Source organism: Empidonax traillii, unplaced genomic scaffold (genome assembly GCF_003031625.1).
Source record: "Empidonax traillii isolate 1590-97213 ecotype Southwest subspecies unplaced genomic scaffold, ASM303162v1 scaffold832:size729604, whole genome shotgun sequence".
NCBI lineage: Eukaryota > Metazoa > Chordata > Aves > Passeriformes > Tyrannidae > Empidonax > Empidonax traillii.
Window position 1 is genome coordinate 713,193 of NW_020956025.1, and position 16,453 is coordinate 729,645.

General features: G+C 43.5%; 1 protein-coding gene across 5 annotated transcripts in view; it reads left to right on the top strand.

Annotated features, from left to right (window-relative positions):
* The window catches only part of CDC27 (cell division cycle 27), a 22,184-nt gene extending 6,623 nt beyond the window's left edge, over positions 1 to 15,561 (top strand). The window contains exons 4-19 of one of the 5 annotated variants that reach the window (XM_027902037.1): positions 739 to 864; positions 1,858 to 1,955; positions 2,509 to 2,663; positions 2,769 to 2,983; positions 3,457 to 3,571; positions 5,495 to 5,628; positions 6,050 to 6,149; positions 6,353 to 6,560; positions 7,549 to 7,718; positions 8,505 to 8,657; positions 9,625 to 9,833; positions 10,532 to 10,649; positions 11,313 to 11,441; positions 12,231 to 12,305; positions 13,589 to 13,769; positions 15,452 to 15,561. In XM_027902037.1, the coding sequence (XP_027757838.1) occupies positions 739 to 864; positions 1,858 to 1,955; positions 2,509 to 2,663; positions 2,769 to 2,983; positions 3,457 to 3,571; positions 5,495 to 5,628; positions 6,050 to 6,149; positions 6,353 to 6,560; positions 7,549 to 7,718; positions 8,505 to 8,657; positions 9,625 to 9,833; positions 10,532 to 10,649; positions 11,313 to 11,441; positions 12,231 to 12,305; positions 13,589 to 13,769; positions 15,452 to 15,534 (2,269 nt within the window). In that variant the 3' untranslated portion in view covers positions 15,535 to 15,561. Of the gene's footprint in view, positions 1 to 664; positions 865 to 1,857; positions 1,956 to 2,508; positions 2,664 to 2,768; positions 2,984 to 3,456; positions 3,572 to 5,494; positions 5,629 to 6,049; positions 6,150 to 6,352; positions 6,561 to 7,545; positions 7,719 to 8,504; positions 8,658 to 9,624; positions 9,834 to 10,531; positions 10,650 to 11,312; positions 11,442 to 12,230; positions 12,306 to 13,588; positions 13,770 to 15,451 lie in introns of all 5 variants that reach the window. The other 4 variants (XM_027902036.1, XM_027902038.1, XM_027902039.1 and 1 more) reach the window with 4 other exon arrangements.
* The last annotated feature ends 892 nt before the right edge of the window (positions 15,562 to 16,453 follow it).

The following is a 16,453-nucleotide window of genomic DNA, read 5'->3' on the forward strand; positions in this document are numbered from 1 at the left end:
CTTGCCTCTTCCACTGAAAGGGAAATCACCTGGATGTCCTGCTTGGAAAAAAAGTGCCAGTGGAATAAATTCCCAGCTGATTGTCCGCTCCTTTGCTTTTACAAAACCTGCTGTGTGCCTGCTGAACTGGTGGCAGTGAGATTTCCTAAGCACACTCTTCAGGATTTGTTCCATTTACCTGTCACGGTGGTGGAAGCACCTACCTGCAAGTAAAATTTCGTGTTAAATTTCAAATTAAAATCCAAAATATCTGCCACGTCCCCAAAGCTGGATCTTAGCTGAGTCTGTGGGGCCTTACAGATTGCGTTTCTCTTAGAAACAAAACCAAATGAAGCCTTGTTAGTAAGCAAAGCACCTTCAAAAATCAGGTGTCTGAAAGACTAAATCTGTCTGAAATCCTGAGATTAATCCCTTTTGGAAAAATCACTCTGTATTTTGTGTCTCTGCTTTCAGAGTGGGGTGGGATTTGGAGTTTGGTTTGTTTTTTTCCTTATCTCCCAGTAGAGCTGTTCGACCTCAGAGTCCTGACCCTCCCTGTTGTAGAGGAACCCCTGGATTATTTTACCCTTCATTTGCAGGAACTGGTTTGTTGTTTTGAAACCTATGAACACTGACAGTGAATTTCTGTGTTTGTTTTGTTTTTGTTTTGTTTGTTTGTTTGCAGCAGGGTGAAAACACACTGGACTGCCAGTCCTGTGAGCCTTGTAACCCCCTTTAAACCTCTTGTTTTTTAAAAAGGCTTGCAGAAGGAGAGCAGATCTTGTCTGGTGGAGTGTTGAATAAACAGAAAAGCCATGATGACATTGTTATGGAGTTTGGGGACTCTGCATGCTTTACACTCTCCTTACTGGGACATGTCTACTGGTAAAGTTGCTCTTTCATTTTAATGAATCTGGGGGAGTTTTTGCTTGGCCAAGCCCAATTTTAATCAAATATATCTTCAGTCACCACCTGTCTCTGGGTTACACCATTTTGGAGCATCATGGGTGCAGGTTGTGGAATCCACTTTATTAGGTGGATTTTGGTGTTTTGGGTTTTTTTTTTTTTGGTTTATTTTTTCACCCAAAACTTCTGACTGAAAACACAAATTCCTCTTTCCCAGCTGGTTCAATGTGCAATCCAAGAAACTGCTGGTTTGGGGTGGTTTTTACCTTTTTAGATTTGCTTTGTGTTCTTCCCTGGGAAAGACTCTCAAAACCTGTTTTTCGGTGTTGCCATTTAGATTTTTCTGTATCTATTTTGCTATAACCTTCAAATCAAAGTGCTGAGGGTGCCAGGCAGAATAATTTGACAACTTTAAGCGTTTTGCATTTACCCAGATACAAGAAAGGTTTCAGTAAATGTAAATGATTGAATGGGAGTAGTGGGGTGCTTGGGTTCCTCTCCACTATGTCTGTTCTCGATTATTTTCAGAATCATTGCTTTGTAGCCAAATGCTCCAAATGTTCAGTTTAACCCCTAATTTAGGTGCAAAAAAAAAAAAAAAAAAAAAGATATTTAAAATGGCTGGAAGGCTGACAATCAGGTTGCTGGCTGCAAAAAAGAAACAAGCAGCATCTTCCTTAAATGAAAATCCTCCAGCTATTCTAGTGCTTATATAACTTATTTTTGTGGGTTTTTTTTTGACAACTGTGTCTAAATATGTCAAATAACTTCAAAAGGACTCAGTATTTCTCTGTGGCTTGAAAAATGAGGAATGTTGCTGTGCCTCTCAACACGTTTTGGGGTTGGTTTTTTTGTTTGTTTGTTTGTTTTTCAACTCTTCTGGAAAGCTCTCTCTGAACAAAAAGTGCTGTTCTTAAGTTTCCCTGTGAACTGTTCCATTCTTTTTTTTTGTTTTATTTTTTATTTTTGCAGCAAGACAGACCGGCTTGCCAAAGGATCAGAATGTTACCAAAAGAGCCTTAGTTTAAATCCTTTCCTCTGGTCCCCTTTTGAATCACTCTGTGAAATAGGTGAGTCTGCAGAGCTGTTTTACTCATTTAAGGTGGTTTTTTTTTTTTACCTGTCTGATTGTGTCAGCCCGTCCCTTCTGCCACCACTTGTGACAAGGAGAGTTCTCTGAGGAGGTTTTGTGATTTCAAATTCTTTGCCAGTGTTTAGGACTTTTTGTATTGTGGGTTTGTTTTTTTTTTCCCATTTTCGCTGTTTATACATTTTTGGGTTTAACGATACCACGTGTTTTCCAACCTACAGTTGGTAGCCCCTTAGAAACTGTGTTTCTGAGAATAGCTTGAAAAAACAAGTCTATTTATATTAAAAAATGGATTGTCAAGGGTTTTTTTAGTGGAAGAACACTTCAGATTTGGTGTAAGGGGGTCTAGTGGGAAGTGTCCCTGCCCAGGGCAGGGCGTTGGAACTGGATGATCTTTAAGGTCCCTTCCAACCCAAACCATTCTGGGATTCTGTGAAATGCATTAAAATACTTTCTCCCTCTCCTTGTCTCTGACTGAACACTCCGAGGATAAACTCAGGAATAACTATTTCAATCTCCTTCCACTCTCACAGGTGAAAAGCCAGACCCTGACCAAACATTTAAATTAACATCCTTACAGAACTTCAGCAGCTGCCTGCCCAACACTTGCACAACGTTGGTGTCCAACCACAACATATCCCACAGGCAGCCCGAGAGTGTCCTCATGGAAACCCCCCAGGACACCATTGTGAGTGTTGCTGAAATCCTTTCGAGCCACTTTTCCCAGCTTAACTGAACAATTGTTGATTAATCTACGCCTGTGAGTGTTTGACAGCTGCCTTCCATCCTTCAGGAGCTGAACAGAATCAACTTAGAATCCTCCAATTCCAAATACTCCTCCCTGAACTCGGATTCTCCCGTGTCTTACATCGACTCTGCTGTGATTTCATCAGATCCTGTCCCCCTGGGCTCAGGAACTGCCATCTTGTCCAAACAGGCTCAGAACAAACCAAAAACAGGCCGCAGTTTACTGGGGGGACCTGCAGCTCTGAGCCCCCTGACCCCCAGGTGAGTCCTTGGCTGTGCTGGGGCTCATTTGGGGGTTGGGAACAAGGAAACTGCTGCACCCTCACCTAAACAACTTAAATATCTGCTCTTGGTCCTGGCATCGGGCTCTTCTGGTTTTTAAACTCACAGCTGGTGGCTTGGAAGAGGAATTGTTGGTTCAGGGTGTTGCTTATTGCCATGTTCGTGTGAGCTTGGATGTGGGGAAAAGGTTCTTCCCCCAGAGGGTGGTTGGCACTGAACAGGCTCCCCAGGGCAGTGGGCACAGCCCCAAGGCTGCCAGAGCTGCAGGAGGGTTTGGACAACGCTCTGAGGGACAGGGGGGGATTACTGGGGTGTCTGTGCAGGGCCAGGGGTTGGATCAGTGATCCTTGTGGGTCCCTCCCAGCTCAGGATGTTTTATGCTCTGATTCTCTGTTTAACCCCAGCTCTCCTGGTCTACCCCTGCCCCTTCCTCTCTGTGTTTTTGTTCTCAGCTTTGGAATTTTGCCACTAGAAACCCCGAGCCCTGGAGATGGAACCTATTTACAGAACTACACCAACTCCTCCTCTGTAATCGATGTGCCATCCACAGGAGCACCTTCAAAGAAGGTATTTTGCATTCTGGGATGTATTTACTGTTCTGAGAGCTGGACATTGCACTCTAAATTAGAGTCCATAATACAGATTAAAAACCTATCTGAGCTGCTGATTTCTTTTTCCCCACCCAAAATGCCCAGACATGTCCAGGCTGCCCTGCTGGTGTTGCTGGAGTAACCTGAGGAAGTTGCTGCATTTTCTGTCACAGGGAATTGGATAAATATTGATGCTTCCAAACAACAAAAGATTCAAACAGGGTGGAGTGTGAAGACTTAAAGTCTTGTTTAATCAGTGTATTTTTCAGAAGGAGCTGAAGCTTCTGCTTTCTTGCAAGCAGTTCTTGAGCTCTGGTTTACAAACCAGAGTAATAAAAATCCTACTGGTGGTTTGGGGAGGAACTGAGATTGGTGCAGTTTCACTCAGCAAAGTCTTGTGTAGAGGAAACTAAAAATTGTCCTTTTTTTTTTCACTCAGGAAGAAAGTGCCATAGTTGCCATAGTGATAAATGAGAGGTGGAATGTTGGTGACAGTTGAAGAACTATTTGTTCCTTTTTAAAAACAAAAAAAACCTGAGGATTTTTCCCTGTAAAAAACCAAAAAAACCCCAAAAACCAACCAACCAAACAAAAAAAAACCAGTTGCATGGGGGATGTTTTTATAGGGGGGCAACTCTTTAAAGTTAAATTCAGTGCAAATAATAGTGGTGAAATCCCCTTGAGAAGCAGAATTTGAATTTCCACGTTTGCCCTGGACAAATCTCGGTGCCCAACTCGCTGAAAGGGAAATGTGGGAGCTGTGCTGAAACAAATCTGCTGGGAGACATCCACACGGATCCCATTCCCAGCCTGGAGTTCCTCAGGACCAGCAATTTTCCAAGGCACATTTCAAAACGCTGCCCCGTGGTGGGAGGTGAATTTCCACCAGTCTGGAAATGGAAACAGGGAAGTTTGGAGGGGGAATTTGCTGCTGTTTCGTTGCTTTGAGCGACACAGCAGCCCCGAGGTGCAAGTTTACTACTCCCTGCCCAAATTCATCAGTGCTGTTACCAAAACACTGATATTTGAGATATTTTCCTCAAATTCAGTTCTGCTCTTGGTGGAGCCGTGCCTGGCTGAACCCAGGCAGTTTCCTAGGAAACACTTTTACAGAAAGGAATAAAAACATCAGGATGAATCCATTCCTCTCTGAGTGGCCAAGTGTGTTTGGGGCTGCCTAAGCTGCCCCTCTTGAGAACAGAAACTGGGAAGGGGAAAGGGCAGAGCAGGGCTTGGGAAGTGCAGAAATCAGCGTTGCTTGTGCTGATTTGATCCCACTCATCTGTTTTTTTTGGGGGGTCTTGAGGAACATCCCAACAGCCACCACTGAGCTCAGTCTTGGTGTCCTTGGAGTGGGCAGAATGACTTGTTTTGGTTTTTTTTTTTTTTTTTTAAGCTTTTCTTTGAAAAAAATAGGAAGAGAATAATCTGTTCTGAGCCATCAGACAGTGAATTTCTCCCCAAACTCCTCCTGCTCCAAAGGCTGGAGAATTAAAACGGGGGAAATAGTGATTTATGGTGTGTTAAAACAGGCTCAGGTGCTGTGCAGCGTCAGTGGTGAACGGATGGATGGGATGGGGAAAAGGATAACTCAAATATTTTTCTTTCCATGTTTTTTTTTTTTAAATGTGACATCTCTTAATTCCCTTTCAGAGCACAGTTTCTTGCCACTAGGTGGAGATTTTATATCTCCAAATAACGTGCATGAAGTTTGATAAATTTGGTGTTATTAACAGGTAGAATGAGCAATCCTCTTGATGGTTCCTCCCTGGAATGAGGTGAACTCTTCCCCTTTTATTTAAATAATTCTGTTTCTCCTCCTTGGGGCCGGTTTGTGGTGGGCAGGAATTGGGTGTAGCAGAGGTGGAGATTCCTTAGTGACATCATAACAAACCTGCAGAAACTCTGTGTTGTGCAGACTGTCAGCAGGATAAGCCAGGCTGGAACAAAATCTGTCTTCTCCCAGAGTGGGAACAGCAGGGAAGTCACTCCAGTCCTTGTTGCACAAACACAGAGCTCTGGTCCCCAGACAAGGTAAGAAAGAAATAAAAACCATCTTGGTATTATTGTTGTTGTTTTTTTTTTTCTTTCCTTGAAAGAATTTGGTGCTTTGTCAGCCCCAACCTGTGGGGGTTGTTCCTGCAGAATTCAAAATTTGGCTGAGGAAGTGGGGGTGAAATAACTCCAGTTATTTGTTGAAGTAATTTAAATTAACCAGTGCATTTACATCACTTTCATCAGTAAATAAATAAATAAATAAATAAATAAATAGCTGGAAGGAAATTCTGCTCTTGGGGGGGGGGGGTTTATCCCTTGAAATGTGAATTCCTGTGCTATGGCACTCGAGCCTCTCTGTTTAAAACAAATATAAAAACTGTTACTATTTTAAAAAGGAGCAAAGAACTTTGATTTTTTTTTTTTAGCCTGTAATTGTTTTATTTTTGGTGGTTTCCAGTACAACACCTCAGGTATTGAGCCCAACCATTGCTGCTCCACCAAACTCACTGCCTCGAAGAAGCTCTCGCCTGTTTACCAGTGATAGTTCTACAACAAAGGTAACACTGGAGAAATTTGGGGTTTCTAACCCACCTAAGAATATCAACCCTTAATTCCCAACATTTATAGCCATTTTAGCAGCTTAAAAACAGATTTTTTTAGTGAGCGGGGCGTGATTCTTTTATATAATTTTACACAATTCACTCGTTTCTGAATTTAAAAGTATTCTTCTGTGTGTGACTCTTACTCTTCTTGCTTGCAGGAAAATAGCAAAAAGTTAAAAATGAAGTTTCCACCCAAGATCCCCAACAGGAAAACAAAAAGTAAAACAAATAAGGGAGGAATAACTCAACCAAACCTAAATGACAGTTTGGAGATCACCAAACTGGACTCTTCCATCATTTCAGAAGGGAAAATTTCCACTGTTGCTCCACAAATCCAAGCTTTTACCCTCCAGAAGGCAGCAGCAGGTCTGTTTGAACACCACTGCACTGTAGTAAAATATGATATATCCGGTTTTTTTAATGCTGAATGAAAAAATAATGTTACTTCGGTGTTCCTTTGGTTTCCTGTTTCATTTAGCCTGCACCTCTGTGTGATTATAAAAACTGATTTGACTCAGTATTTTCTCGTTAACTGATGTGTGAAGAAGTGTTAGAAGTGGCTGGTTGTCAGCAGATACATCTTACAAGCTCTGGTGCTTGTTAATTATTGAAGTATTTTCTAGGTGGTTCTTGTTAATTATTAAAGTATTTTCTAGGTATTGATATATAAAGTCCTATAAACTATATATAGTATGTTAATTGTAAAAGTACAATATAATGCTGTTATATCAAAACATTGTATTATGAAATATTAATATAATAATAATAGAAAGTATTATAAAATACTAATGGTTCAAGAATTACCCTTGGAAACTCCAAGGAGTTGCTCCTAACTCAGCCATCTTCCCTCAAAAGTGGGCTTGATGTGGCCTGTTCTCCCTTCTTATTTCCCGCTTGTTTAAAAACCAAATCTTTATTCAGATTGTGAGGGGGAAAAAAAAATCTTAATCAAACTGGTGAATTCCTCTCTTTTGGCTCAGCAAGGTTTCCAGGCAGCAGGGGAGGTGTATCCATGGCTACCCCCTGGAAACTGTGCTCAGACCCGGGGAAATGCTTGGAAAGCTGCTGGAAAAGCAGGATTTCCACTTGCCCTGAGCTCCAGGGTTTCTTAAGAGCTCCTCACCGTCTGCCTTCCCCTATATTCAGAATTATCATCTGGATGTTAGGTGGATATTCAGAATTATCATGCCCAGTCTGAGGCTGTGCTCAGAAAGATTGATTTTTCCCAGGTAAATTCCAGAGCCGTGCCTGCCGCGAGGGGAGAGCTTTTCGGGGGGCTGAGCACTTCCAACTCCCCCAGATCTGTTTCTTTTCGTTGGGCCCCTCTTTCCTTACTGCATTTTTCTCCCAGAAGGTTTGATGAGCCTCCTGAGGGACATGGGCAAGGGTTACTTGGCCTTGTGCTCCTACAACTGCAAAGAGGCCATCAACATCCTGAGCCATCTGCCCTCCCACCACTACTACACAGGCTGGGTGCTGTGCCAGATTGGCAGAGCCTACTTTGAGCTGGCAGAGTACATGCAGGTAGGACCTCAGGGTTGCTTTTCCTCTTTCCACTTTTCTCTGATAGTTTTTTTTTTATGTTATTTGTTCTTCCACCCAACTCTTGGGGTCTCCTCCTTGTCTGTCCTCACCTGCAGCTTTGCTGATGGAACCGGCTGTGCGGTGTTTGTAAATCATCACCGAAACGATTTTGGGCTCTAAACTAAACTCCTCTGTGTTTTGAGTGAATTCATCTCCCATCCGTGCCCCAGTTTCCCTTTCAGGCTCAGGAGCACTGGCACAGCTGAGGTGCTGGCAAACAGGAGTGAGCAGTTCAGGGTAACCCCCCCAGTTTAACTCTCCCTGGCACTGCTCTTCCTGGCAGCTGATGGATCTGATTTTTTTTTTTTTTCCCCAGGTTTTTAAAACACTTTCTGGCAGAAATATGTGCTGGAGACAGACCCAGAAGGTTTCAGAAGGGGGGTTTTAAACTATGCACATTCTGCTTAGAGCTGGAGCCTGTTGGGCTGCTTAATGGTTCCTTTACAAAGCTGAGGCTACAGCCCAAATCCCACAATTCCAGACTGGTTTGGGTGGGAAGGGACATAAAGATTGTCCAGTGCCACCCCCTGCCATGGGCAGGGACACCTTCCACTAGTTCAGATTGCTCCAACCTGGCCTTGGACACTTGCAGGGATCCAGGGGCAGAACACTTACAAAGCCAGGAGGATGCTCAGGGTGGATGTGAAACCTCTCACACACAATCGACCTCCGAGCTCTGCTCTGGTGGGGGAGGATTTTGGTTTGAAGTTCTCCTTCTCTTCTTAGGCCGAGAGAATATTTTCAGAAGTCAGGAGGATTGAGAACTACAGAGTAGAAGGCATGGAGATCTATTCCACCACCCTCTGGCACCTGCAGAAAGACGTTGCCCTTTCGGTTCTTTCCAAGGATTTGACGGACATGGATAAAAACTCACCGGAGGTATAAAAAGCCACGGGTTGGAGGGGAGGAAAGGGGAACTGCACGGGGCAAAATCAATGAGCTCTGAGCTCTAATCATCTTTTTTTTTTCCTATGGGGATACACCTGAACGCGGCAGGATTGTCACTTTGAACTCCTGATGCCCAAAATGCCTTCCTAAAATTCAAATACCCCCTGGTGTGGAACAGGTTGAAACCTTTCATCTGCTCACGGTTATTTAAATTTGCATTGGCACTGCTGATCCAGGGTTACTCAGTCACTCCTGCCAGGCTGCAGAGATAAGGAATATCTTTTTTTCCTGTAACCACCCCTTAATTGTTGGAGTTAATTCCCTGGCACTTGAAATGTTTGTTCAGGAGTTTATTTGCAGATGTGATGTTGCACATTTCCATCCCAAAGTCCATGAAACTGCAGAGTGTGTGGCAATGTGGGGTCATGAGGTGCAAGAACCCTTTTAAAGGATGCCACAATAAAAATAATAATATGTAATATACATTTATAAATGTGTGCTCTGAGAGAGGCGTAGGGGATATTGGGATTTTTGGTTTTTTCCCCCTGCAGATTTCCAGATTTGTCACTTGGAGGGAGCTTAAGAGTGGAAAGTACCATCTGCCCCTTCATTATTCTTAAATATCAAAGATGTTTTATTTTTGGCCTTCTCAGCTTCAGAAGCCTGAAGTCATTAATCACCAGAGGATCTAATTATCACAAACTTGTCGAGTGTCCTTAAATTCTCCATTTCTGTGTTCCAGCTCGTGTGTTTGTTTATTTTATGAGGTGTCTTTAGGCCCCTTTCCCTCACAGGAACGAGACTCAAGTGTTGATTTATCACTGTTTATTTTGGTGTTTTTTTTAATCTAGGAGGAATTTATTTAGAACTAGGAAAAAAAAAAAAATAAATGTGTTCAGCTCAGCTTTAGTCCCTCTGAGGTGCAGAAAGGATTCCAACCCTGCCCTGTCTTTGCCAGGCCTGGTGTGCTGCAGGGAACTGCTTCAGCCTGCAAAGGGAGCACGACATTGCAATCAAGTTCTTCCAGAGGGCCATCCAGGTGGATCCAAACTATGCCTATGCCTACACCCTGCTGGGCCACGAGTTTGTGCTGACAGAAGAGCTGGACAAAGCCCTGGCTTGTTTCAGGAATGCCATCAGAGTCAACCCCAGGCACTACAACGCCTGGTAGGTGTGGGTTTGTGCCCTGCTGTTCCTCGAGGTGAGGGATTCCTGCGGGAGGAATTATCTTCTGGATGCTGCCCCTGCTGGGATTTCATGGAATTCTAGGATGGTTTGGGTTGGAAGGGACAGCTCCCACTAGAACAGGTTGTTCCAACCTGCCCTTGGACACTTCCAGGGTCGGGGGATCCACAGCCGATTTCCCACTGCTCTCTCTGGGAAGAGAGCAAAGCTCTTCCTGCAGAAGGTGTGGGGTTCATGTCTTTATTAAATAAACATTTACTTCCACAAGGAAGGCAAAAAACCTGGAGATTTTTGATTTTTCCACAGGTCTTTCAGGCTGTCCCTCTGTGCAGCATTCCTTGTGCATCCAGTTATTTTTCCTCACCTGCAGTTCAGTGAGGAACTCAGCCCCTTCATACCTTGGGATGCAGTTAATTTCTTACAGCTTTTTAATGTGTAAAGCAGTTAAAAATTAGATTTGTGAGTGTAAGTCACTTAGTCTTGAACTTTTTTTTTAATCCTTTTATTTTGTGGCTGCTTAGCCAGTCTTCCTGTAGTTCTTCAACTACCTCAGTGAGGAAAAAAAAAAAAAGTAAATTTTAGACACAGCTTCCTGGCAAGTCTACAAACCACTCACTGCCAAGAACTAATCTGATTAAAACAAAAAGTGTCACTTAACAGAGTTGTTTCTGTGCCTGCAGGTACGGGCTGGGCATGATTTATTACAAGCAGGAGAAATTCAGTTTGGCAGAAATGCATTTCCAGAAAGCCCTGGACATCAACCCTCAGAGCTCAGTCCTGCTGTGCCACATCGGAGTCGTAAGTGGATTGTGCTTCATCCTTGGCTTTTTCACCCTGCACTTGGCAGGAGAAAAATCACTTTAGTCCTCTCTGGAGTGCAGTGATTTCTGTCCTGCCTGTGTTTCCTCTTTTGCTTCTTTTGTCCCAGGCAGGTGTAGAGGTCACAACCCACTTCTTAAGGCAGCTTTGTGCCCCGTGGGATTTAATTAATTAATTAATTTAATTTCGCTCAGGAGACCTCAGCCACCCCCCCCTCAGTTCAGTTTACAGGGCTGTTTGGAAAGTCAGTCCTGGAAAACCAGCAGCCTCACTGGCCAATCTTGCTGACAGAGTTGGGAAATAATTCTTGGATGTTGGCTCTGAGTGGGGGGTGGGGACCTGCTGGCTCTCATTTGCCCCCAAAACTGTGCCCCATCCCACAGGAGCTGTGGCTGCTTCTCCTTTAAACACAGAGCAAGATTTCTGGCTTCACTCCTGGCCAGAGGATTTTAAAATGATTTCTGCAAGGCCTTGGGTGGGGAGAAGGTTTTGGGGTGGAGACAAAGTGAGGAAAACCTGTTCAAACTTGGTCTAGAATCAGGCCGGTATTTTTCCTAAAGGAGCAGATCATAATCAAACATAATCAAAAAGGTTTGAGATGTTATTTTTCCATTTCAAAATTGCTCTCCCTCTCTGTGGCAGGTCCAGCACGCACTGAAAAAATCTGAGAAGGCTTTGGACACGTTGAACAAAGCCATCAACATCGACCCCAAGAACCCACTATGCAAATTCCACAGAGCTTCGGTGTTGTTTGCCAACGAGAAGTACAAGGTGAGATTGGTTTCTACATTATTTTTTTTTTTTAAATTTATGTGTTGATGCATTATCTAAATTTAATTTCTTTAGATATTTACATTGTTGTCATTTTTTTTTCTGACCTGTTATTGTGAGTTTATACCGAGTTACTAAATTATTTGGCCCTGGTGAAGCAGTGAAATAAAAGATTTGGGCTCTCCCTTTCTCAGGCTCAGACTTACAAGATTAAAGTTTATGCTGCTCACAGAGACTGCATAAAAGTTAATTAAATGTTCTGGCTTTTAGCACCACTTCTAAGGGAGCTTAGATTGATAAATGTTGCTGCTGCTGGGTAAATAAATGCAGGTTTACACCTTGATTTCTGTGACAAGTCCAAACTTGAAATTGTGTTCACACGAGGAGGTTTTAGAGGATTAAATGGAGCTTTTATAACTAAAACCAATGTTTTATTTCTAACTGCAGACTTATTTTTAGGTTGAATTCCTTTGTGATGCCAGGGGACTGTCACAGCAGAATAAATAGCTCCAGCATCAGCAGTTACTTTGAAAGTAAAGTGGAAATCTGACTAAATATTTTGGGTTTCAAATGCAATATAAACACAGTCTTTTGCAGAAGTCCCCAAAATGCACATCTAAACCCAGAATTCTTCAAAAGCACAGGCTTGAGATTAGTACATGCACCACAAAACACATCAATATTATGTTTTAGGAGTTAAATAAGTCACAATTTGATGTCACAACTGGTTGCAGATCTCTGGCTTGTGCTCACTACACTTTTTTTTTTTTTTTTTCATCTTCCTTTCAGTCAGCTTTACAAGAACTTGAAGAATTGAAGCAGATTGTTCCCAAAGAGTCTCTTGTTTACTTTTTAATAGGAAAGGTAGGTTAAAAAAAACCCTCCCTGTGACCACAAATCCTCTGTTTTTCCTGTTGCTGCTTAATGAGCAAATGTCACTAAGCTGCTTCCACCTGGAGCAGCCTTCTAAAAATTCCCAAAGCTTTAAATAAGGCTTAGTGCTCCCAGCTTTATTCTGGAGCAGCTTCTCAATGCAGAGGACACTTAAAGAGAGCTGTTCCTGGAATAAAACAAAACCAAGGGGGGGGAGGGGAATAAAATCACCCAGGCCAGTTGTTACTTTTGGCCTGCTTTGATTTCCCCACTGATAATTAATTTTAAAAGGCTTTTTTTTTCCTTTTTTTAAAAGGATTTCTTCCCAAAATCCCACCTAACCCTTCCGTCTGTGAGTTTGAAGCCATTTCCCCTTGTCCTGTCCCTCCAAGCCCTGTAAAAAGTCTCTCTCCATGTTTCTTGTAGCCCCTTCAGGCACTGGAAAGATATAAAATATATAAATATATATAAAAAGATCCTGATAAAGAAACTTCATTCAAAAGGGACACTTGGCTGTGTCATCATTCCCTGGAAATGGGATTCTGTCAGGATTTGATTCTCAGGATAGCAGTGATGTTTGCAGTGGAAATGCTGAAAACTTGGAGGGGTAGCAGAGTTGATTATTTGCAGGTTGTACCAATTAAAATATTGAATCACATTCTGGGGCACTGGGTCAAAAACCCTGAATAAGAAATAATTGCTCTTTTTTTTTTTGGTGTGAAATGCCGGAGGAGTGACCTGGTAACAGGAATCCTCCTTTCCCACCCCCTCCTCTGCTCCTGAGCTTTAAAGAACTTCCTGCTGGGAAACAACCAGACAAACCTCTGGCACAGTCCTGGAGAGCTCTGTCAGCAAGATTTCTTTATTTTCTTTTTAAAAAAACTAAACAGAGATAAAAGGTTTGACCTGAAATGTCTTGACTGGTGTTTGCCCAGGACCCTTAAAGTGACATCACACTTGCCATATCCTGATGAATTTAAATATTTCCACTGTTTCAGTGTTTAACACAGGTAAATTATTTGCTCATCTGATCTTAATGATAAGGAATCAGCTGCTAGTTTAATGTAATTTTGGGATTTTTAAGCAGAAACCCTTGCTCTTTCTACACACATTTATTTCCTTTGGGACTCATAAAATAACTTTTTCATCCCTCCCCCCCTCTGTTGCTTTTCATAAACCCTCAGTTCCCTGTAGCAGCTTCGTGTAAATGGGAGTTTTTTCTGCATTATTCTTTTTTTTTTTTTTTTTTAATGTTATTTTTAATTTATTTTCAGGTTTATAAAAAACTGGGGCAGACCCACTTGGCCCTCATGAATTTCTCCTGGGCCATGGACTTGGATCCCAAAGGAGCCAACAACCAGATCAAAGAGGCCATTGACAAGCGTTACCTTCCTGATGATGAGGAGCCCATCACTCGAGAGGAGCAGATCAGTGAATGTTACCCCTATGAATCAGGTTTGGATTTCCAACCCCTCTTTTCTTTTTCATTTAAAGAGGTTTTTGTTGGTTTTTTTTCTCCCAGAGCAAGATCCCTTCATTTTTCCTACTCCGAGCATATATTAAATAAAGGGTTATTTCACAAAGGGGGCTTTTGATGGGAAGCAGTTTGGGGTTGAATGAAGAGAAAATAAAACACTTTAGGGGAATAATCCACAAGAAGGGATAAGCCCAGGTTTCTCTTCTCTCAGCTTTTTTGATTCTGAGCTTAAATTCCTTTTGACAGTTGTAAATGGTGACCTCTTTGGAGGCTGAAACAGAGATGGAAAATCAAATGCTGATGAGCAGTTTAATTCTTTTCCTGAAAGGAAGAAAATATGGCAGGGTTGGGGTTCTGGAATTGATCTGCAATTCCAGATCCTCAGCTGGAAAAAGCAGGACAAGGTTCCAGCTGTTTATCACTTTGATTTTTTTGATTGAACCTGTGTGATTTTTAATATGGGAAATTTGCCCTGCACTTCCTGAAAGATCCATCTGGATTTTTTCCTGCTGTTGGAATTGGGTTTAATTTAAAGCCTGAGCATCTTCTGACCAGGAGATGGAGACAGAGACTGGAACTGTTAAGCAATACCAAAAAAAAAAACAAAACAAAACAACCCAACAGCTTAATTTGTCCAACAAATGCTGACAGATTGTTCAGGGGTTCCACAGCCTCAGCTGAACGACTCTCTGGGGTTACATGAGGAGTAATTTAAGGTAGTCCTGGGAAAAGGGGGAAGTTGTTTGGAATATTCGGGGTCGTTTAAGGCATTTTAGGACATGAAGTTGCCTCCTGGAGTGTTTTCTTTAAAGCAGTGAAGTGCATCTGTGTTTTCTCCACGTGAGAAACAAGTGAGGATTTGGGAATTTACAGTTAATTTGTGCAGAGCAGGGTCCAGTCACGTCCCTGTGTGGGAAGAACAACCATCATCAGATATTTGCCTTTTTGTTCTGGCCTCAACAGGCATGGAATTTAAATATTTAAGGGTGGCCTCAGGTATTGTGTGCAGTGTTGTGTGTCAGGGGAGCAGGGGGAGCTGCCCAACCCTCCTGAGGTGATTTTGGGATCTTCCCTGGCAATCCCAAGCCTGACTTAGTGTTGGATATTGCAGGTTTTTAACAGAGTGAGGCCAAGGCAGTGGGTTTTGGTAAGGGGTACTTTGTGGTTTATTGGTGTGAATTCCTTTTGAAGTTTATTTAGGATTAGGGAGCAGTGGGTTCAGACTGAAAGAAGGGAGATTTGGGGGAGATATTGTGAAGAATCTCGTCCCTGGAAGGGTGGGCAGGCCCTGGCACAGGTTGCCCAGAGAAGCTGTGGCTGCCCCTGGATCCCTGGAGTGTCCAAGGCCAGGTTGGACGGGGCTTGGAGCAACCTGGGCTGGTGGAAGGTGTCCCTGCCCAGGGCAGGGGGTGGAACTGGATGGGCTTTGAGGTCCCTCCAGCCCAAACCATTCCAGGTGTCTGTGATTTCCCTGGGCTCCTCCAAGCTGTCAGGGCTCAGGTTTTGCAGGAAAATGGGAGAAGCCCCAAGGCTTTAAAAAACACTGTGAGGGGAAGCCCAAACCTGTTGCTGTTGAGATGCTGGAGAGGGTTGTGGGGGGATCCTGGCAGTGGAGTTTGACCCTTTTTGTGTCCTTTCTCCTCCTCCTCCTCCTCTGCAGTTGGCACGGACGAGTCCCAGGAGAGCAGCATGACGGACGCAGATGACACGCAGCTCCACGCGGTGGAAAGCGACGAATTTTAACCTCCAAGAGCCACTGTCTGAGCCTGAGTGTGTGTGACTGGTACTGTCGTGTCCTCCCCTTCCTTCCCACCCTGGGTGTTCACCTCTCTGAGCCAGCGCTGTCGTCGATCTCCACTGACACCCCACGAGTGGCACCTCAGAGCTGAGCTGTGCCAGAGTCCATGGCAGTGCAATATCCAGCTGCTGCTGCTGCTGAGTCTGACTAGGTTGGCTCTCACACATTTATGAAAGTGACTGACTGAGGAAGAAGAAATGCTGGTTTTTGGACTCCCCTTTGCTGGAAAACAAACAAACAAACAAAAAAAACTCACCAATATCATGGAAGACAGACTTGTGGTTTGCTGTATGGAAGGCAGTAGATGTGGGGATAGTACTAATGACGAGGTGTCTTGTTCTTTTTTTTCCAGAAAAAAAATGTGTCTTAGTTTGGGTCTTTCTTGGTAAGCAGAGTGCTGAACCTCATTTCCAAGTTCTCCAAGGACAGTGGTGACAAAACAGGACTCTTGCCTATTGTAGTGTGACTGAAATGCCAGGGAGTGTCGGTGACCTCGAAGCTGCGGCGTCTCCAGCGAGCCAGCCCAGGACTGGGAGCGAGTCCCCCCCACGGAACAACAGCCTGTGGGCCCTGCTCAGAGAGCAGGCTGCAGGAGAGAACCTCCCACTGCAGGATCAGAGCTTTCCTCAGATGCTTTTCATGTCCTAACCATGAATTAATTTATTGGCTCGGGAAGGGGCAGTGTTTTACTCTGCCCTCGAGTCAGCACCACCTCGCTTCGTTTCTCCTGCACCCCTCCACTTGTTCTTCCCCCTCTTAAGAGTAACAGAAATTTAATAAAGGGCAAAATCAAGAGACAAACGAGGTACAAGTGTAATGTTGACAGCGTGGAACCCTTCATCCTGAGAGAGGGGGAAGACTGTG